Raw genomic sequence first — 22,227 nt, 5'->3', positions numbered from 1 at the left:
GAGCCATGGTATTATTAACATCACGTCCAGTCATCATCACGCAGCTCAAATACCACAAGAAGAGTGCCACCATGGATCTGTCTATGCCTAACACATGGTCAGGTCCTGTCTCAGATCAGACTTAAGAGGAGCCTAACCCAAATCCACATCAACTTGACTCAGTGACTACAGCCTACTATATTGCTGGGTTTCAGATGACATCATAAAATCCTATTGACCAAGCATATTTAATACAGATAGATGGCAACTAAAATGAACATACAGTGATTTCTTGGGTGTTGACACTAATAGAAATGATCTGGTCTCAACATTTGTGAATTTACCTTTTAAAAATTCCATGTTATCAATAGTGGGGATGTGGCTCTTGCCCTGTCTGAGTATGATATAATCACATTATATCATAGTCTAAAAAACACTAACATATTACAAGCATCTCTGTAATTTGTTCTTGCCGAGGTGAAAGAAAGAAAAGTCCTGCAGGCTGAAGTTATTTGGTGTATCCGCTGCAGTGGAGCGATCACTGACGTATATATCCAAAGAAAAACAAAGCTTCAGTCAATCCTGTAGCTTCAGATGTCCTAATCTCGCTGTTCTTCTCCTCTGCAAACAGAACAGCACCAGACAACACAAGTGGGCTTTCTTTGTCTGGTCTCAGAAGGGACACTGTGAGGGAGGCCCCCAGACACTAAAGCCATGCTCGGTCAGCATTTATTCCCTACAATATTAAAAAGGGAGGGTACATGCTTTTTAATTTATGACTCAGAGCTATGATGAATCTTTCTTTTACTTCCATGATACAAGTTAAAATGTTTGTCTGAGCTTGGAATTGACACAATGTATACTATCTATTTGAAGGCAAGTAAAAAATGTAATATTAGGTTAGGTCTGCCAATATTCAACCTGAGCTTTGAGTCCCATGTTGTCACTCTTTGAAGGCCATCTTTACAGACAGAACTGTATTTTCCACTGCTGATACTGGTACTGCTTTGCTAGTTCCCATATGTGGCTTGTTTTGGTGGCACGTGAAAAGAAGGAACTAAGGTATGAGGTGCAGTTTATCCTCTTGCTATAATCTGTTCATTGTTCAATTATCAGGTTCTTTGAAAGTCCCCTGGGTTATGCACTGGTGTGTGTGGCCATGGCATTTTGGTGCCCAAGCCTAAAGTCTAAAAGATAGCACTGGTCGTCTGGTCTGCCTCTTATCAGCTCCAGCTCTTTTCCGAGTCCAGCCCTGATAACCCGAGGAGTATGAAAATGCAGGATATGACCCAGGAACCCAAGAAGATAGCAATACAATATTGTTTTATTACATGACATATTTTTTTTTACAATTTAATTCTAAGATAACCGACAAACATCCCAGATTAACATTTTTATCAACCCTGTTTTTTGTTTTTTTTTAATTAATTTTGCATTTTATGATCTGTCTAGTGTTAATTTGTTAAAGGGATGCTTTGCCACTCTTGCAATGGAAACTTGTCATCCTTGAGCTGTGCTGCTGGTTCACACCACTGGACATTTGCATCTTCAAAATCCCACTGGAAAATACAGATTTAAGAAAAATTAACTGTTTTTCAAAATTACTCTGTGTATCAATCTAATGGTTAAAACTTCTTGGTAAAACTATTTGTTTAAGTTTAAAATAAGTCCTAAATGCATGTTCAAAATTATATAACCAACAGAAAAAAACTTGGCAATATTTCTGCTTCATAGTGAAATACAGCCTTGCTTGGTCTGTATTATTTATTTTTGGCATACAAAATCATGGAATGGTGCAATCTGATTATTGATTGTAATCAAATATTTACATGCATTTTAGTTAAATATCTTATGACTAATGAAAACATGAGATTTTAGTATAACACTGTTTTGATGATTCAAGTTGAGTGAGATCATTAGTAGAGGACTGAAAGCAGTGAGGGACATTTAGTGGCAAACTCTTAAGCCTCTGGCCAACAGGGAACGCACTGGAGAGAATAAACATGTCCTAAAATAGCGGAGGTAGCTACAGTCTTCTATAGACAAGGCTTCCATTTTACAAACTTCCTAAGCAGACAGACCCAGCCCTCTGTAACTCTTTAATCAAAAATCTTTTACAACAGAACAATTGGGGCACATGGCAAATCTCAAACAATTCCTTCCCTAGTCTGTGTCTGGGCATTCTCCAGCTTTACTTCTGAGGACAATTACAAGTCTATGTTGGTTTAGCTTTTACATTTTGATCTCCTTTAGTCCTCCATCACAATTTTAACCATAGAAACAGTAAGAAAAAAGTGCTCCTCACCATTAAGTCATACTCTAAAGTGCTTCTGGTTAAACATTAGACATATTTTCGGCCCACTGTGTTTTCGTTCACATAGTTTTGGTTAATGGTAAAAGGTATTCTTGTTTATGTCCATAACTCATTACTTGAAGCTATTTTAATTTGTTTTTAATAAGACAAAATACAAATGTAATAAAAAAAAAATTTAAACTGATGAAGGGTTCTGATTTGAAGAATTTTTTTTTCTCAATTCCTCATTTTCTTATTTTTCCAACAGCAATGTCTCAACAAAGAACATGCTGACTGTTGTATGGACGAAAGGTTGTCTTATTTACTTCCTTTAGAAACATGTGATAAGCATAAAGTCTTAGCACAAAGACCTATTCAAAACAACATGCTCTTCTTTCTAACGTTACACATTCGTGCTGTATCAAAGTTTGTAATAAAGTTAGACTTTGCCTTTGTGGGTGTAAAATCTCTTACGTAATATAAAGAGATATCAAATAATTAGAGGGAGTGTTAAAGGTAATAAAATGCCACAGCCGTTATACAACAGAGAACAATTCACTTTTAACATACTTTTCCCCACAAAAATATGTACTTACTTACCTCTTAGTGGAACGTGTGAACAATTACCAAACCTAATGGAATAATCAAATAAAACCTCGAGAACTACTATCTACCATTTTGGGATACAAGGTTCTGTTATAGTATTGGGTTAGTCCTGGTATAGTTTTGGGTTAGTTTCAGATTTAGTCCCAGGTTAGTCTCAAAACATGCAAATAACACATCTTGGGTTTTCCACTAAAGTGCAAAATAAGACTAATGCATCAATACAAGATGGACATAAAAACTAGAATATAGAACATGCCCACCTCTAGGTCTGAGCTGATGACAGATGAGTCAAACGATGTATCAGAAGAACAGAGACACTCTTCATCTTTGTTATGTTCTCCCTCCTTTTTCACCGTTCTGGACAAGTTTAACTGAATAGGGCTCTGTTTACAAAAAAAGATTCCAACACTAAGCAACATGTGGAATATTTGCATTATCAAACTATTACATAACTGTGGCTGATGCTTACTTTACTTTCAGATGAACATTTCACATGCAAGTAACAGTCTGTCCCAGTCAACTTCTCAGCATTTTTCTTCTAAAATATGAATTTAAACAGGTCAACAAACATATCATAATTTGTAAAAAGGAATGGAGCAGAAATGTTATTACTTTAATCTGTGGTGTTGAGTGATTTTTCTCTTCATTGGGCCTCTCTTTAACAGCGATGGTTGATTTTCCCAGAAGACTAACTGTGTCTGGAGACAACACCACAGGATTTTGTTTTTTGCACAAATGAATGACTATCATCTAGAAAAGTAGGTTAAAGTTAAATCAGTTCATTTCTGGTTTAAAAGTGGCCAAAGTTATTCATTTGCATAGTTTTATTTCACTCTCACTAGTTTGCTCCAGAGCTGAGAGTTATTTCTATGAGAATATTATCAACATAGCGGTTTCCTTTACCTACAACTATGGGCCTGAGCTTAGGAGCACGAGAATCTCAATATTGGGGGAACTGAGACCCCTAGAGAACTATAAATGGCCCTGGTGAAAAGTAGGCCTGTCACAATAATTGCTATACCAACATATTATTTAATATATAAAGAAATAACTATAATTTCTCAATATTTATCATGGGTCTGTTGTGGGGAACATTTTAACATTTTGACAGTACATTTCTAAGACTAATTATGTTTCATTATGCTATTTATTTATTCATTCAACTCATTTTAACACTATTGGGCACTCTTGCTTGTTCCCTGTGTCAGAGGGTAAAGTCAATGTGCCCCAGGTGTCAAGTCAATCTCCTCATTTCTTACTGCTTCATCCCTTGGTTTACCCCACATCAGTTTTTATGATTGTGTAGCAACATCTAGTGGCCACAGTGTAAATTCTGATGTGGTATCTCTTAAGTTTAATTGGAAAGGATCAGGAGTGAAATGTAACAAAGCAAAAGTAGTAAAGCACTGCTTCACTTACTATAAATTTTAGGTATCTATACTTTAAAAAGTATCCACTTTAAAATCGACTTAAATAGTTTTACTTCACTACATTTAAAAGAGGGTATCTGTACTTTCTACTCCACTACATTTTTGAACAGGACTAAAAAGTAAAAAGATATTTTTTTACTATTGTTTGAGACCTGTTGAAAAGGCTTAGTGCTTAATTTTTAACACATCCATAATTTGAGCAAACAAAAATATACCGATAAAACTAGCCAGAAAAAAAACTATGAATTCAGTTCTTTTTGTTAAAGACTGAATTTTGTTTGTCAAAATCACTACATCTTAAACCCTATTAGATCTCAAAATCTGCATGAAATACTTTGACTTTTAACTCTTCAAGTCAATTTTTAAATGGGTACTTCAATACTTATAAATGAGTAGATTTTTTTTTTGATGTGATACTTTTACTTGAGTTTTTTTTTCCTGGTATCTGTACTTTTACTTAGGTAACAAAACTGAGTACATTTTTTAACACGGGAAAGGATACAAGAAGGTCCAACATGGCACACAAAACAGCTGACAGCAACCATGGCATTGTCCTCCAGATAAACACATTGCTGGTGTCGTAAAGCAGTAAGGCAGTGGCATAGCATGAACCAGCCAGGGAGCACAGTACTGCCGAGAACAGCTGGGCTCTTGTCAGCCTTCGTTTATTGCACTAAGAAAAGAAAAAAAAATTGTGTGAGGCACAAACATTTATTAAATGTTGAATCCATGGTTGTCTGTATCTTACTGTTCTATAGAGTGCAGGAAATCTAGATGTATATGCTATCACAAAAGACAGGATTCCAAGGACATATCCAAGTATATCAGAGTTGTCCTGTGTAAAAAGATGGTAAAGGGTCAGTTCATAAAAATAATGATGGCATCTATACACTGATGCGTTCGATTTAATGCTCAACAATGCACTCAAAGCTAGAAAGGGTTTATCTTGACTCTTAGGTCTTAGGTCAAAGCCGGGACTACACACCCAAAACAATAATGAGTACTTATTCTAGCAACATTTACCATCACCAACTTTTCAATGGTGAATCAGAAATTAGCTTGTGGAAGTGTAGTTGTGTCAATGTTCTATGTGAAAAGATTGCAATCACTGTATTTATTAGGTCTACTTCATTTATAAAATAGGCCCAATTCAATAAAGCCTATAGGACTAGGTTTTATTATTTATTGCTTTGGCACTTACTTCCATTATAATTTGTAGAAGTCTCCTCTGTGTAGGAGTCTTGTGTATTTCAGTATTACTCAGTCCAACTTTGAGAAACCCTCCAGTGAGCATGAACAGTACACAGACTCCATAGAGATGCTGTCTTCTTCGTCTTGCTCTCATCCTCAGTCCTGAAACAAGGACAGTATTTGGGTATGCAAATATCTATATAGCTGTTATCTTGCCTTAAATGATAGCTCCCTTTCTCTTCAAAAGGGCTATGCATTTCTGCCAAAACAGGTTGCAGCATTGGCATTGTCCTACCTGCTTTTGACTTCCTACACAAACATATTGGTATGCACAAAGTGATGAAAGATATAGCATCCATTATCGCAGAAAAGGCAGCCAAAACAACCTACAAACAAAACAAAAAGTATAAAATGTGCACAGTGATGGCAGTCAGTCACTAAATAGGCCTGTTCTTATGACCTCACCTGAACATGAAGCTGCCTGGACAGAATGGCTCCAATTGTGCTGCAACTGTTACCAAGGAGGCAATAGAGAGAAGTGGTGGCTTCCCTCCCACTTTCTACTTGATATCTGCATCGCTCATAGCCTAACCTTCATAAATAAATCAAAATTTTATGAGCAAAATATTTCTGAAAATACATTAGAATGAATCTGAACCCACTTACGCAGCGTGTGCCAGCAGAAGCAGCAGCCCTGACACGCTACCAAGAGCCACAGCGCCGCAAAGTTTGCCTCCTGCGTCCTCGGTGAAACAGGTGATGGAGTCTTCCCAAAACGCTGCAAACGAATGCATGTCAAAGATTGTAAATCATCCTTCAATGAGCAGACGTGCGGTAAAATTGTGTAGATGAGATAAAGGGGTCACGCTGGGGAAGGCGTGAGTGGGAGGAGCTCACTCACCTGCTCCAGTTTATGTAAACGCACCATTACAATCTGATTGGAATATAAGAGACGATATTAAAATAGGACTAGCTTTAAAGGAATTTGAATGAATTACCCATTTAGCTGCTGATAATCTGTATGTAAAGGGGTCTATATACCTTTAGAGACGTTTAAGTGTACAATGGCAAAGTGACAAACATGCATATGTATAGCCAAATATAAAAATAAGAGTCATGATGTTATTACTTTTCTTTTTATTTATATTCACCTTTAGCTACTACATATACGTCTGATGATTGAATGAATACAAAATATCATAATGTAAACACATTTTGTTGTAGTTATAGGCAATCAAAAATATACAAGGAAATCATCTTTAAATTGCAAACTATTTTTACTAATTTTTTTTGTTTACCTGGGAATTACATTTAATTCATGTCATCATTTGTGCATAATATGCTATGCATGAAAGAAAGCTCAAGAGGGGCTTGTTTTTAAGAACTAAATTTACAAATTTTTAATGTTGTATTTAGTTTAGGCATCCAGATGCTTGGTGATCCGCCGTACTTTCTCCTTTTTATTTCTGTTTCCATGTTTCTTCCAGGGTTTTCCTGCCATCACATCTGGCCCCATCTGCCCAGGTCCAACAACGCCACTTCCTGGTTTGTAGCCCATGATAGACTGAACTCCTTTAGATAAAGCTCGTACATTTTCCTGAAAATTACAAATGTAACATATTTATGTAGACAAGAAAGCAATAAAATAAAGAAATAAATGCAACTTACCTGGTGGAAAAAGTTCTTGTCCACTGTGTTTTCAATCCTTCTAATTTTTAGATTATTGTTTTTAGCAGAAGAATCGTGACTTTGGTCTCGATCTCTTTTCTGAAAGTTGCTGTGCTGTGGCTGAAAATCCTCAGGATTTACACTTGGTGGAGGATGGCAGTATAAGAGCTTACCCTGGTTGATTGAAATGTACAAAAGATGGAAATGCCATATAAAAATGGATATTAACACCATATTTCAGTCTGTAGATATTATCGCCCTGTTTTTTATAAGAGATATAAACTTACATTGACATAATCTTTAAGGATGTACCGTGCTGATCTTGGCTGATCAGGTTGGCCATGTGAAGTCATAAAGCCCCTCATGTCTGAAAAAACATGGCTCAAATTAACAATGACCTTTCTAATTCCAGTAAATGGTTTGCTTAAGCCTTACACCCGTAAGCTGTGAGCAGTTCATCAGAGGTGGGTGGTCTGTCAGGGTCTTCATCTTCTCGAGGTCGGATGATGTTAATGCCGTACGTTCCTTCAAATACATGCCGTGGAATTGTCTGACATACGTTTAACATGCTCAGGTCAAAACCTTAAATAATATCTACCCCAATGTTTATAACTTATAATGTAAGCTTATAAGTAACTTATACTGCAACAAAGGATATTTGGGACACTGCAGGGACATGATCCCTCATTTGGTCGATCGGTAAAATCCCAGAGCAGATCATCTCTGCTTTGGTGGAAACGAATGAAGGCATGACTAGACCAGGGCAGTCACACAGGCAGAGTCCTGGCTCCACATACAGTGTCTGTGAAACAAAATGTCAAAGAGGGATGGCAATAATATGTGAGAAAAATAAAAGACATATGAGAATTAAATTTAAATGATTCGTACCTGAAAGTGCTTAGTGTGACCAGGAGTAGCTGAAACAGAAACCTTTTTGTTTCTTAGTATAGTATTTATAGTAGAACTCTTTCCTACATTGGGATAGCCAACCTGATACAAAACCAAATTATCAAAAAAAGAAAACTTGCCTTTATGCCTGCATATACAGTTTTACACATACCAGTCCCAGAGTTAGTTGTCCTTCTTTACAGCGTTGTCCACTGTGAACAGACTTGAACACAGCCAGAAGCTCATCTTTATGCAATAGTCGGCTCGAGTTATGGAGGGAGGATTCATTTGAAGAAATAGAAGCTCGTTCTTCACCCTCCCCCTCATCCTCTGAGCAGGTCTGCCAGTCCTCTTCATTTACAATTACATCGTTCCAATCTTCCCCTTCTGCACTGGACACTTCCCCCTCATTATTGTTTTCTCTGACTTCTTTTAAGTCATCTTGTGTTTCTTCTTCTTCGTCACTTGGTTCATGATCTGCATCCTCAGTTTCTATCCCCTGTGAAATGACAACCATTTTCTGTATTTTTTGGAAATTTATTTGTTATTAATACTGTTAACTGACAAAACGCACTTACCGTTTCCTCAGCATCTAACCGATTGCTTTCAGCCAACGCAGACCAGAAGACTGCCTTCAATCCTTCTTGTTCAAAATACCTAGCCCAGACTTTCCTCTGCTTCCTGGTGAGCAGATCTGCTTTGTTGATCAAAAGCATGTTCACCTTATCTTTCGAGGCCTCCTTCACATATGACTCCTATGAATAAATAAAGTAGGTTAGGTTTGATTTCAGGTTTACTAGCATGCAAACTAACATCAATGTCAGATGAAAAAAAACAATTATCAATATTCTATTAAACATTACTTACAAGATCAGGACATCTAAACAGCAACGGGTTTCTTGCATCCACTATTTGAACTACGACATCGCTAGAAGAGAAAAATACAGTTAATTTAACAATTAATGTTACAGAGGATTTCTTAGACTTGTTATGATGCATTTGGGTTTCCCCTCGAAATAAGATATAAAAATCTGTGCAGAAAGTTTCAAAAAGTCTTATATACCTTGTCTTGATAAATAGGCCGATTGCTTACCTCCTTTCTATAACCCTCCACAGCTGTCTCCAAAACTCCAAGTTCCTCTCGAAAGGGGTGAGGATTAACTTCTGCTCCTCTTCCAGTCTTTAATATATGTTTTTGGTTTTTTTTTTTACAATTTTAATAATAAAATAATTAAAAGATACACTAAAAGTTGAAATTACTGACAAACAAATACATACTGGGCAAGTTCTCGTCTCCACTGCAAAAAACTGTCCCTCTCCGCAGTCTGAAGAGCTTCTGGACTTGTACTTTCATCCCAGTGGGGTCTGAAATAAAACCAAATAACTCAAACTTACTGGGTCACTGAGTTTTAGCAGGCCATTGTTTTATTATATGAACCTGCGAGGGATTCTGAGGAAATGTTTATGTTCTTCATGTAGCTTCTTCAGCCTGGTTTTCTCCTCTGAGGTTAATAAACCTGCTCTTGCCTCTGCTGGTACAAACTTGATATTGAGTTTCTCTATAAGAAAGATGAAACACACATAGTTGGAAGACACACCAGTGTAAATTAAGAAATGTAGGTAGCCCATCTCTTACCAGCCACAAACTCTGTTCCTGCAAGTTCTGCAGTTGCCAGGAAATCATCCATAGAGCTCTGCTCTGTCACTGACTGCAGGTTCAACCTTCCCCAGTCATAGCCATCATTGATTTCACTAGTGTGAAGCTGAAAAATTACGTCAATGTGCTTTTTAACGTCATTAGTACTGGTAATTGCGTCCTTGACAAAGCATTAATCATGTCAAGACAACTTTTACGTAATAGCTCTGGTAAATAAATGGCATTGTAAATCGTGTAGCAGTGTTGTAGGCTAGCTCACCCATGATGAGTCTCCTCTTCTGTTCCCCCGACCAGACTGAAGCCTCTCTTTTATCAGCGCCCTGCCGAGACCACCGCCTGCCGCTTTCTTTTTACCCATTTAAATATCTTTTCAACCCCCGTAAAACAGAAAAACTGATGCGCAGTGTAAACTCACATGTGTGTGCTGTTGTTGACGTGAAAACAGGAAATGGAAGAGACTACTGGAGCTCTAGTTCTGGCTAAAATGAATAATGAAAAATAAAGCAAATCAAACGCACATGAAGCAGTTCACGACAGATAACACATTTTTACGCTTTAATCTATAGAACAGGTCCCTCTCGGTTTAACTGTTTTCAAAAATGACCGGACTGTGTCTTCTACTGTAGATGTGGTACAGTCGCATCGTCCAGCTCACAATTATGTCCCAGTGAAACGACACCATTTGAATTTGGTTCCTTGAATTTGGTGCAAAGGCTCCAGTCAAACCTACTCTATAAACGCGTTATATTCTTACCAAGTACTGGTTACATGTTACAACTTGAGAAGGACTTAATCGATACTCGACTTAGGACAATGACAATTACATGTACTTCTTCTTTTGGCCTCTAGGTGGCAGGCAAGACTAAGATGTAGCGGTCATGGCTCTAAAATATACTTACATGGTAGAGATAGACGCAACCATGCGTCGCCTTGTCTCCTTGTGGAGAAATTAGTGTTGGACAGGCAGAAGATGCTCAGACATAGACATTCATTACAATCACTACACGCTCATACTAAAACATCATCAGGCCAGCGGTGGTTACCATGCAAACTTGATAAAATCGATTAATACAGTACAATTCTCTTTCCCATTCATCAGTAGTTTCATCCATTCATTTATTTTTATTGGAGCAGTTTCTTACACAGTTTGAGGTACCTACACCCTCACACGCAGTCTTGATGCTACTGGCTACACATGGCTGCAAAGCATGTGTAAAAAACATAGGACTCATTAAATCAAAATTCAAAAAAACAAACAGAGAAGTTACAATATTGCACCTTTAATAATAATAATAATAATAATAATAATAATAATAATAATAATAATAATAATAATAATAATAATAATAATAATAATAATAATAATAACATCAGCCTTTGTTTTGACCACGAGACGATGTTGGACACTTTGGTTATTTGGTAGATTCCTTTGCTCCACCCCTACAGTCCTTCCGATGGTTTGTTCCACTGTATAACTGGAGCGCTACAGACGGACAGCCTGTAGACTCAGCGATGATACTGGAGGAGACGCACACGATGGAGAGTCGCTCTTTGGATAGACAGATAAAGTACGATGTCTCTGTGTGTACTTGTCATTTAGAGTAGAGTAGAATTAATGACTTGACTAAACTTTGCATACCCTTGGATCTAGTAACAACATCCTATTTTGTCTCTCTCAGTAGACGTTTCTGTTGACTGGAAACACATCTAAAATGCTGCCTTGGAAGAAGAATAAGTTTGACCTGATAGAGGAAGACAAGCAGTCTAAGCAAAAGGGCTATGCGGTGAGTCTCAACTACTCTGCGCTTACCTCTTTTGCCAAGTCGTGCCCTGAGAGCGCACTCAACAGGGTGGGAAGCATGTTTAAGTCGAAAAGGAAAAAGGTGAAGATCACCAGCGAGGACCCAACATACACTGTGCTTTACCTGGGGAATGCCACAACTATCCAGTCCAAAGGAGACGGCTGCACGGATGTGGCCGTAAGCAAAATCTGGGCCAAAAGTGAGATGGGAAAGAACGGCACCAAAATGAGACTGACCATCAGCTCACAAGGCATCCGCATGGTGCATGTGGACGACAAGGCACGCAGACCGGGACACCTGTACTTACTACACCGGATTACGTACTGCGTGGCGGACCCCAGACTGCCGAAGATATTTGCTTGGATTTACAGACACGAGATGAAGCACAAGGCAGTGATGCTGCGCTGCCACGCGGTGCTGGTGTCCAAACCAGAGAAGGCAAAAGCCATGGCACTGCTGCTGTACCAGACCTCCGCCACGGCTCTGGCCGAGTTTAAAAGACTAAAGCGCAGGGATGATGCTCGGCACCAGCAGCAACAGTTGATCGGGGAGCAGACTATCCCACTGGTGCCTCTTAGAAAGCTGCTAAACGGACAGTGTTATTACAAACCACCGGTGGAACGCAGCCGCAGCGCCCCCAAGTTGGGCTCCATCACTGAGGACTTGGTTGGGGAAGAGGAGGAGGAGAAGTCAATGCACTTTGAATGTGAGGACATTTTGGACAATGACTGTAATGGCAAACAGGAGCTGACTCAGATTATTAATGACTTGGGGGAGATGAGCATAGGGAACGATGTTCAGTCTCTGAAAGCGGACCTCAGGGTGACCCGACTACTGTCCGGGGAGAGCACGGGCAGTGAGTCTTCTATAGAAAGTAACCAAGAGCCCCCTCACCTGTCAAATGGTTATGAGGAACCTAAGGTCCAGGAAGTCGCCTAATTAACCTTGAGTATCTTTAACACTCGCGCACTGGGACGTTGTCTTTGTTGAGCCAAGTTGTTTCCGAGAGAAATGACACCCTTTGTTAACCAGGTTTTGAGTGTTTGTCTCGTTTGTGCCTCCAAAGTAAAGTAGGGTTTACCACACGCGCTGAGATAAACGGACACATGTTTGGACTGTTGAGGTTTGGAGGTTTGCACGTGCGTGTAGGACTGGCCAACACAATCCCAGCGCGCATTAGGACGCACTAAACCCATCTCTTTTATTTAAGAGGATTTGGTGCAGCCTCTGGCTTGTTTACCAACTGTTCCTTCTTTAACATTTTCTTTTGGTTACCATGATCTGAAAACATTCCGTATTATGCACATTTTTGTTGTAGTTCTTAAAGGCATCCTTATTTTTAGGACGCTTGTTACAACCAGTTTATTTGTTGATTTTGCACTGTTGTGAAAGTATTCCTTTGGCCACATTGTTCGTCTGCTATGTTGTCTGAAACATAAGTGTCATATCTTTGCTGTGCAAAAGACCAATTATTAAAATGTAAAATATGAAAGATACATTTGTTATTTTTTAAACAAGAGAAAATGTGGTTTGTTTTGTGAACCTCGGAAACAATAAAAAATACATTTTATGAAACTCCAAAAGATGCTGTTTTGAAGCGTGACTATAGACTCATTCATGCTGAAGGCCTGCTCCACAGATGGACGGCAGCATTGGCACAAACAAGAGGAAAATTAAAAGCTTCTAATGACATGGCAATGTCAACTAACTGTCCTTAATTCTTGTTTCATTCAGCACACACCAATTATGATATAGATCAGCTGAACATATAAATAAACTGATGCAATGTCACTATCTTCAAACACTATCTTCAGGTCAAGGCCATTTAGCTCAGTGTTATTACAAATTTATAAAATAATTTTCATTGGAAATCAGAAAGCACAAAACATAGGCATGTGACGGGCAAAGTCAGATCTGACTAAGGAAAGCAGCATAACTTTCTCAAGAATGCTGCACAGACCTTAACAAGAGTAAGTGCTCACGACAGTGGTCTTGATGTTGATTTATAGTGCAATATTTTGTTCTGCCAGCCAACACCTCTTCACTACACCACAAGTGTTTCCCTGAGAACTAATAGGTCTGAATAAGACATGAGCACCGGGCAGCAACAGCAACCAGAGACGGGAGGGTATGGTTAGAATACATTTCACTCACTCAGACTAATGCTTTGAGGTAAAAATAGCCCTCCCTTCATGGATTAATTCAAGAGGTTAAAGTATTTTAACCCACAGCTATGAGCCTATAAAAAGCATTCACTAAATATGTGTATGACTTCAGTTTGGAAAGTAGCAGAAAGGAAGGTAACCCACATGTTGCCTCACTTCTCCATATTCCCTGCCCTTGTATAATGATTTGACATCATAAGCATGTGATTAGTGGTCAGCCAAAGCCAGCCTATATATGCAACAGACTAGCTCATTATGGTCAACGCATTGCCCCTATACTGACCTAGATTTCTGTTCAGCTCCATTTGTGGTAATAATGTCTTGGTTAATGTGAACCAGCTATAGCCTCTCATACACTGAAATGCTTTGTCTGAAACATGTTTTAAATGCCTTTAGAGGAGATAAGAGTTATCATAATAAGCAGGCTTGTTAAAATTCACCTTCAGCGCTTCTCTCCCCGTGTTGTAAAATGGGGAGACATTTGCTTAACCCTGTGTCAGGAGTGAGTCATGCAGAAATGAGCAAAACATTTAAAAAGTTTGGCCAGTTGCCTGCTTTTATTCCTTATCTACAGTTATTCCTTTGATTATTAAAATGTCATTGCAGCTTTGGGCCAGAGAGGCATCTTTAGAATAGAAATCATTAGGCACCAAATCAAATGCAAATAGAATTCACGGCAGTATTGGTGGAAAATTCAGATTTTACCAGTGGTCGTAGAAAATTAGAAGTAGTAAAGTTATGTACTTTTAACTTTTACTTCACTACATTTGAGGAAAGGTATCTATATTCTCTACTCCACTAGGACTGGAAAGTAATAGTATTTTCATTATTGTATGAAACCTGCTGAAAATTATTTTAAACATGTAGTTTGAGCAAACAAAAATATATAGATAAAAACAGCTAGGAAAAAATGTATTCAGTTGCTTCTGTTGAACAAAGTTCAGCACTAATCTTTATCAAAATCATAAAATTTTAAGCTTTATTAGATCTCAACCTAGGTTCAAAATATTTTTTACTTTTTAAGTACATTTTTAAATAGTTACTTTAATACTTTTTTTTTTTTTTTTTTTTTTTTTTTTTTGCTCCAGTATATGTATTTTTCTTAAGTAACAAAACTGAGTAGTTCTTTCACCAGTGGATTTGACTATTGAAAATATTGAAGCTGACTAATAGCATGCCAGTAAAAAAACAAAACACAAAAAAATCATTGGATAACATATTTGAATGGTTACCATAGAAACCTACATTGTTTTGAAACAAGTCGCTTTGGCGATTAACATCAGGTAACTCATGCTCTCTTTAGTAAATGGTTTGTCTGTGTTTATGGACGGTGCCAGTTTTCTAATGATCCTCTTGTCGGTCCTTTCTGAATAGCATCACTGCAGTTGGGCAAGCACTCAGCTGCATTATTAACCGTGCTACTAAATCTCTTTGTCCATAATGCATTAGGGAACACCAGACAAGCTAGACTGGCCTTGGGTCTGATTACAACACTGGAGATGTTAAATCAGGGCGTGTGGCGTCTTTCACTTAAAAACATGATCGTGACACACAAGTGACTCCACAAATAGCACCAACATGTTCTTACAGGCCCTCGATCACTGGAGACTGTGCTTAGGCTGCATTAAGGACAGGTGGAGGAGACTCACAACATCCTACTTATAACATGCAGATGTGTTATTAAGCAAGTCTTCAATCATAGAAAATACAAGGTAGCAAAAGTTTATAAACTGTTATTTTACCCTGGGAGTATAGATCATCAGGTTTAAGGGAGGTGGTGGTAGACCATGGGAAAACTTTATAGAGTTGCTAAGTATGATGTCACTTCCAGGTCCAAGATACCTTCTTTCCCTGAGGTTGTTCCCACTAGCGTTAGCAACAGGTTTGATTGACAGTGTTGCTAAGCGCCCGCCTGACGTCACACTCGCTTAGTCCACTTCTTTATACAGGGTATGGGAGGGAAGTGATCATGTAGCTCTGGTTGCTATGGTAATGTGTTAGCTTCTGTTGCTATAAACAGACCTAACAAGGTGGATTTTTGACTGTTTTATGTTTTATTTATGGTGTTAAGTTGAGATAAGGCTACTAGGTGATGAATCTGGTTTTTGAAATTACTTCTTCTAAAACGTTAACTACCCCAAAACATTTTCCGTAGCCTTAACCATTTTCTTCACTTTAAACTAATCCTGCTTCTACATTTAACCAAACCCTAACTTTAAGCATAGCTTGTTTCCAAAGTTAATGACAAATAACAAATGATCAATCTCAGCAGACTGTCCCTCCCGACCATAGACTGTAAAGAATCTAGTCTATGCTCCTGACCCCAACATTCTAGCATTAAGGCAAAATAAAAATACAATTTAAAATTAAAACCTAGAAATGCTAGAAATCAGCCGGTTCATCCTCAGAAGTGACAGCTCTACACAGGGTTGCACACTGTCAGAGTGGTTAACGCTTTTTCATGACATTTTTCGTGTCAATAGAAAAGTTAATAAAAATAAGTTAATATATTGTCCTAAATCAATAAGCACATAAAACAATGTTGTGAAAAAAATAACAAAACTGGTCACCCCGGCAATATCATCCAGCCATACGATGGACTTGGAAAAGTTCATCTCGATTTCCTCTGTGTAAGTAACTTTTTTGGTGGTTGATTGTCTCCATGGAGATGTTATTGTTTTACATAGAATATTCCATAGCTTGGCATTAAACAGAACACCAGTGTAATTACAGGTGTGTGTTTTTTAGCCCAAAAAATTGCTTAAAACATACCCCTCTCTACATCATCCAACCTGTAACTTGGCCTAGAGTTGTCACCTGCTTGTCCCTATGGATGAAGATAAGTTTAATGCCATACAGTGGAACATTCTAGGCAAGTAATAACGCCTCCATGGGCACAAGCAGGTGATTTCTTTCTCTTTCTCTGATGCAGGTAAAGTTGCATCACATTTCATCAGTGTCCTCATCACTCATAGACAGACAGGAGTCCAGCCTCTTGTTCTCTCCAGCACATCTCCCTATGCGGCTCCTTATACACACTCTACCCCATGTAATGAGCTGGGTATCTGCTGGGAAACTGGAGCTGTGACTGAGCCTCCATTCAAAACCAGCGCCGCTCTTGTTTTGCACTCGCACCGACACAAAAGCCCTGCCCCCGGAGAGCCATAGATTTCAGCAGGGTTATTTCGGTCTTTCCGTTCAAGGGGAGGAAATGTAATAATAACAGGAGGGAAAAAGAATACAGTGGACACAGTGGCTGCCTTGACTGAATGCACAAGTGGCAGAGTTGCGGTTTTGTTTTCTTGTATGTATGGTCAAACAAGGTAACATCACTGAGGTTTTGCAAGGAGGCACTTCACATAGTAATTTCTCCTTGTCACATTTTGGGGGAAATAAGCAAAACATTTGAATTTTGAGTATATTGTCTCACCTGCTATGCAAAATATATATATATATATATATATATATATATATATATATATATATATATATATATATATATATATATATATATAAAAAGCTGCGAAAATAACAAACAAAATGAACAAAAAATTACTGTACAATCTTCCCAAACAAGGCAGACTGATATGGGTGAGTGATTCCTTGATGTAAAGTGCTTTGAGTGTCTTGAAGGTTGAGAAGCGCTGTATAAAAATGTGACAATTTACAATTTGCAAATACTGTCTAAGAATTAACATCAGGGTTATTTAAAACAATTAAAAATAAATAAAAAGTCAGGATATTGTATTGCCCACCATCAACTTAAAGTGGAACCCTTACTGTTATATGATGACTGCTTTCCCACACATTGAAGTTTTGTCAAAAAACATTTAGAAAAACATGGTCCTCATGAGATATTTTGTACACTCAGTATATAATACAAACTGCAATAATATCAAAAAACTATTTGTACACATTCTTGAGTCTAAACAAAACCCATGACTTGGCTCACCTGACCTGTTGGATTTGCATGTTACTTGTGCATGACCTGAAAATTGGAGGTCTCAAAGATTTATAGCTTTGAAGCTCACTGTCAGCAGCTGTAAAAATTCCTCGGTTGTGGTCGTCTCATGTAAACATGACTTTGTACTGCACAGAGAGGCCGTGCATTTTGCAATCAGTACATTCATTTACACCTATGAGAAATTACCCAGCCATTACCTCACAAAACATACTCATTGTTGCGCATATTTAAATACAGTTAAATGTTAGAAAAGACAAGTTACAAGACATTTTCCATTGGTAGTTGTCCTATTTAGGCCTATCACTGTACTTATTGCTTCCACCACAGTGTTTGCTCCGCTCTATTCAGATCAATGTGTTGTTGTGTATAGGACTGGAACTGATCTATTGATACTTTACAGTACATCACGCTGGGGATGTTCTACATGTATGTGCAATAGTGGAATCCTCGCTGGTTAACATGGAGACACAATGCACACATTAGCAAACTCAGCAAAATAAGTTTTAAGATTGCTTGAAAATACAAAATGGATTTAAAAAGCATATTTTTAGGAGCCTGTGATCAATACACGTGTTTATAGTCCTGTTTAGGTGTCTGATTTTCAACAAAAAGCTGAGAATAACTAACTTTAAAAAAACAACTATTGCAAATGCTAGATCGCTTATGACTGTAATGTTATTTGAGAGAGACTTTAACAGCACAAACGCGTTGTAGTTCAGGTAAGTCAGTACTTTATGGTCAGATTGTGTTAAAACAAGGGACAGATTAAAAGGCTAACAAGTCACAGATAGAGCAGGGAATGTTGATGACATCAGCTGCAAAGTACCTATTGAGCGTTGCAAAGAGGAGAGATCAGGTCTGTTACTTTTGTGACGATCAGATCAATCCACCGATCTGAAGCTGATCAATGGATGCCACGTCACTCCTGACCTGTCTCAATGATGCCATTGTGGGCGTGGACAGACGTGGTTGTGTTCACTTGGCATCGCAATATTTGAAAATCCATCTAAAGTCCATCTGTATTGGAAAAAATAAATGAAAAAATATCAGAGAGGGTTGAAAAACATCACAGATTTCTGGAGAATCAATGGGCGAAGCTCTAAACTCTGTAAATCTGAGGCGAGATAAATATGATTTTATTTGTAAATCATAGGTTACCAATGAGCTCCTTCGTTTCATGTGTGTCACAGAAAAAAAAACATTTGCTGAGTAAGGGGTATCCACATGAAACAAAACAAAAATCATGCAACTGGATGTATTTTCTTTCCAGTTAAGTAAATTAAGGTGTACGGCTAACAGTTGAAAGAACTTAAAAGCTGTAAGCTTTGTATGGCTAATTTATTGACTCAAGCAAACCTTTATGCAATTTCCTTTTAATGATTTGACAGTAAATCTTACGTAGACTTGTTCATCTTAAGTTATATAGCCGTGAAGGCAACTTATAAGGAGTTATGAATTATAGTATTCTTGCCTTTGAAAATGTTGTATTATAATAGCATTTTTATTGTATTACTCAGGCAGCAGTGCTCTAATAACCTAAAAACAGTGCCTCAATCAGAATCATTTATTGGTAAAATTTATAAAAACAACACAATTGAATTACTCCATGATATGGTTGTATTTAGTCTGTCAAAGCCTATTTTATTTTCGCAAACCACGTATAGTCTCAGAACCACCAGAAAACTGTGAAACTGCCTGTAGGTGTGTGTGGCTTATGTGATGTCAGCTCTTCTCCTCACCTCATAATTCACATTTTTACAAGCTTTTTGTGACCAGGAGCTCATAGTGCAACAAAGGCTGTTCTGCACAGCTGGCTATTGTTAATATATAATGTATTCAACATGTTGGTTCTATCTGATTCTCATCATATGATTTAATATTTAAATTAATTAATTTGACAGTGCACGGAAATGTTAACCTTATAAGACTACCAGTAAAAAGTTTGAACACACGCTTTTATTCAATGTTTTTTTCCTTATTTTATTATTATTATTTTAATTTAATTTAATTTAATTATTAGTTATGTAACTTTTTTCTTTCCCCCATAATTTTATATATCTTACATGAAATATTTGATATCTATAAGTAGAGAATATATAAAATGTAGAAAACGGTAAAAATGAAGGGAAAAAAAACATTGAATGAGATTGTGTGTCGAAACTTGCCTGGTAGATCATATGACAGTAGCTCAGTTAGTACAAACTTTGTCCACTGATCTGAAGATTGGTGGTTTAAATCCCACTGTTGACATAAACATCTTTGAGTGGCCAGATCCACTGACCTACAGGTTGGCGGGGGAATTGTAGCTCCCAAAGATGAATGCTGTCGTTGTGTTCTTGGGCAAGACACTTAACCCGCCTCACCCTCAGTGTCTGTGTACACTGGTGTATGAATGTGAGTGTGTGAATGGGTTCCTTGAAGTGGTTTGATTTGGAAAAGCGCTGTATAAAACTGAGACCATTTACCATTTATGTCATGTGCCAGGTTTTAGCAGATATGCCTGTAAACCCCGGACAGGTAAAATACAATTAACTTAAGTGAGTACTGATCAAGCACATAATTCAAAATAGAACAGTCAAACACAAACTCACTAAAATATCTGCAAACAAAAAAAACCCCCAAAAAACTCAAAGTCAAAAGCATGTACAACTGTATCGACATGTTGAACCAGTAGTTTCTCCTGCAGTTTGTATGTGAGTCTGAGAACACATCAAAGTTATGTTATGTATGTTATCACAGGGAGACTGGTGACTAAATCTCTGTTCTGACTGACAATACACATATTATAAGGTTCACAATGGTCCAGGTATTTTACCAGTATGTGAGGTGATGTTTTCTCAACACAGGTCTGATTACTCTTCTGCAAAGGTGTGGTGTGAATCTTCAATGTTATTTTCAGCTGGGATTTGTGAATTTGTTAACTTTTCTAGTATGGAGTCTGCCACCCGCTCGTCTCCGTGTTATTGCTTTGCCCTTGGAATGTTTACAGTATGGCATAAAACACCTACATTGTATTATTCAGAGTGTTTTTATTGCTCAAAAACACACTGAATGGGATTTTAGCTGGGTGGGGCGAATTGCTGGTTGTCATGGAACTAGATGAAGACATACTGTACCTGTGATTACACCTTTAGACACGTTCAACAGCTTTACGCCTCAGTGAGTAAAATGGTAAAACATTTGCCAATAGAAATAATTGAAGTTGAAGCATTATGTGTAGCCTTTATCAGATATAGAGATAGAGCTAGTGCCATTGGTGCACTTTTCAGCTCCAAAACCATGCTTTGACAAACCACTTCCCAACCAATTACCCTGCCCTTGAGTATTTAGTGATGACAAAGTAGTTGTATTGTCATGGTTTAAATGACAACAGGTTGGATAGCATCTGTGTTGAGTAGCAAACCCCAGACACCAGACACCGATCCGCTATTAGCCTCTTATTGCAGCGTCACACTACATCATTGCTTCATATGCCCGCTGTCTGCTGTGGACCAGACCAGATGGAAGCTCTCCCTCCTCCAAACCAGCTAAAGCCTCTTAAGACGTAAAGCATCATGGCAACAAACAACAAACTGCTCCGGCAACTGCCCCCGCTGCATGCTAATCCCAGACCCCGCCCCCTTTACTGTCGCTGTGGAATCAGTGTGTCATCCTGCACCATGACAGAGAAGTTGACCCTGTCCTTTGGTGTTGTTATGGTCACTGCACTGTATGGAAATAATGCTTAGATGACATATTAGCCTAATGGAGTGACAGTAGCTTAGTTTTTCCACTGATCTCAAGGTTGCTGGTTCGAATCCCGCTCTTGATTTAGACATCATTGGTTGAGCGGTTGACTCCAGCTCTCACAGATGAACGCTGTTGTTGTGTCCTTGGGTAAGACACTTAACCTGCCTCACCCCCTGTGTCTGCGAACACTGGCGTATGAATGACTGAGTGGTTCTTTGATGTAAAATGCTTTGAGTGCCTTGAAGGTGGAAGAGCGCTATATAAAAATGAGACCATTTACCATTTTTCTCCTTCTCTGTGTGATTGATAGTGTTAAAAAAAAATGCTGCTAAATAAAGACTGTCCATTATAAAATTGTTCCACACCTACAGGTTTAAAACAGAAATGTGCGAATACATTGGAGAGTGTCTAAAAATGGATAAGTGCATGATACAAATGCAGAAAGTTGAGTCATATCGAAAGCTTTAAAACAGAAGGCCCTGTCAAACGGATATGCTCAGTCAGATAGAAAAATAGGGCAAACAGAAATAAATAAAGAAGTGATCATGGAGAAAAAAAAATGTAGGCGTATTCATGAAAAAGTTACCATTTCAATGAAGAATAAATAAATACATTTTAAAGATGTATTGACATTTTGGTTTATCCAGGCTTTGAAACAGGTATAAAATTACAATGGCTTGTTGCACCTGCTTGGTTTAAGGTTGCACTTTGTAACTTTTCGTGTTGAGGGTATACCACCTGCTTGTCTCTATGGAGATGTTGTTCCTTTTAGAATGTTCCACAGTATGACATTAAGCATATCTATCTCCATGGTGAAAAGCAGGCACAATAAAAATACATGTTTTCTAGGTATTT

General features: G+C 38.0%; 3 protein-coding genes across 3 annotated transcripts; 1 reads left to right on the top strand and 2 right to left on the bottom strand.

Annotated features, from left to right (window-relative positions):
* Positions 1-1,392: 1,392 nt before the first annotated feature.
* On the bottom strand, positions 1,393-6,372 carry tmem44 (transmembrane protein 44). The gene is made up of 10 exons (XM_055221143.1): positions 6,166-6,372; positions 5,965-6,091; positions 5,795-5,885; positions 5,510-5,661; positions 5,057-5,143; positions 4,811-4,981; positions 3,491-3,628; positions 3,348-3,416; positions 3,139-3,261; positions 1,393-1,538 (listed from the first exon to the last, which is right to left on the bottom strand). Exons 1-10 carry the CDS (start codon positions 6,291-6,293, stop codon positions 1,434-1,436), a joined length of 1,191 nt encoding a protein of 396 aa, XP_055077118.1. The 5' UTR covers positions 6,294-6,372; the 3' UTR covers positions 1,393-1,433.
* A 485-nt stretch (positions 6,373-6,857) lies between these two features.
* On the bottom strand, positions 6,858-10,183 carry lsg1 (large 60S subunit nuclear export GTPase 1). The gene is made up of 14 exons (XM_055221129.1): positions 9,972-10,183; positions 9,692-9,818; positions 9,494-9,614; positions 9,334-9,420; positions 9,149-9,235; positions 8,923-8,983; positions 8,634-8,810; positions 8,228-8,554; positions 8,056-8,157; positions 7,817-7,969; positions 7,603-7,717; positions 7,455-7,534; positions 7,168-7,341; positions 6,858-7,096 (listed from the first exon to the last, which is right to left on the bottom strand). Exons 1-14 carry the CDS (start codon positions 10,068-10,070, stop codon positions 6,917-6,919), a joined length of 1,890 nt encoding a protein of 629 aa, XP_055077104.1. The 5' UTR covers positions 10,071-10,183; the 3' UTR covers positions 6,858-6,916.
* A 1,035-nt stretch (positions 10,184-11,218) lies between these two features.
* On the top strand, positions 11,219-13,111 carry fam43a (family with sequence similarity 43 member A). Its single transcript, XM_055221147.1, has one exon. The coding sequence runs from the start codon at positions 11,425-11,427 to the stop codon at positions 12,451-12,453; it is 1,029 nt and encodes a 342-aa protein (XP_055077122.1). The 5' UTR covers positions 11,219-11,424; the 3' UTR covers positions 12,454-13,111.
* The last annotated feature ends 9,116 nt before the right edge of the window (positions 13,112-22,227 follow it).

The sequence above is a fragment of the Periophthalmus magnuspinnatus genome, chromosome 4 (genome assembly GCF_009829125.3).
Source record: "Periophthalmus magnuspinnatus isolate fPerMag1 chromosome 4, fPerMag1.2.pri, whole genome shotgun sequence".
In the NCBI taxonomy this organism is placed as follows: Eukaryota; Metazoa; Chordata; class Actinopteri; order Gobiiformes; family Gobiidae; genus Periophthalmus; species Periophthalmus magnuspinnatus.
This window is presented reverse-complemented; position numbering and strand designations above follow the sequence as displayed.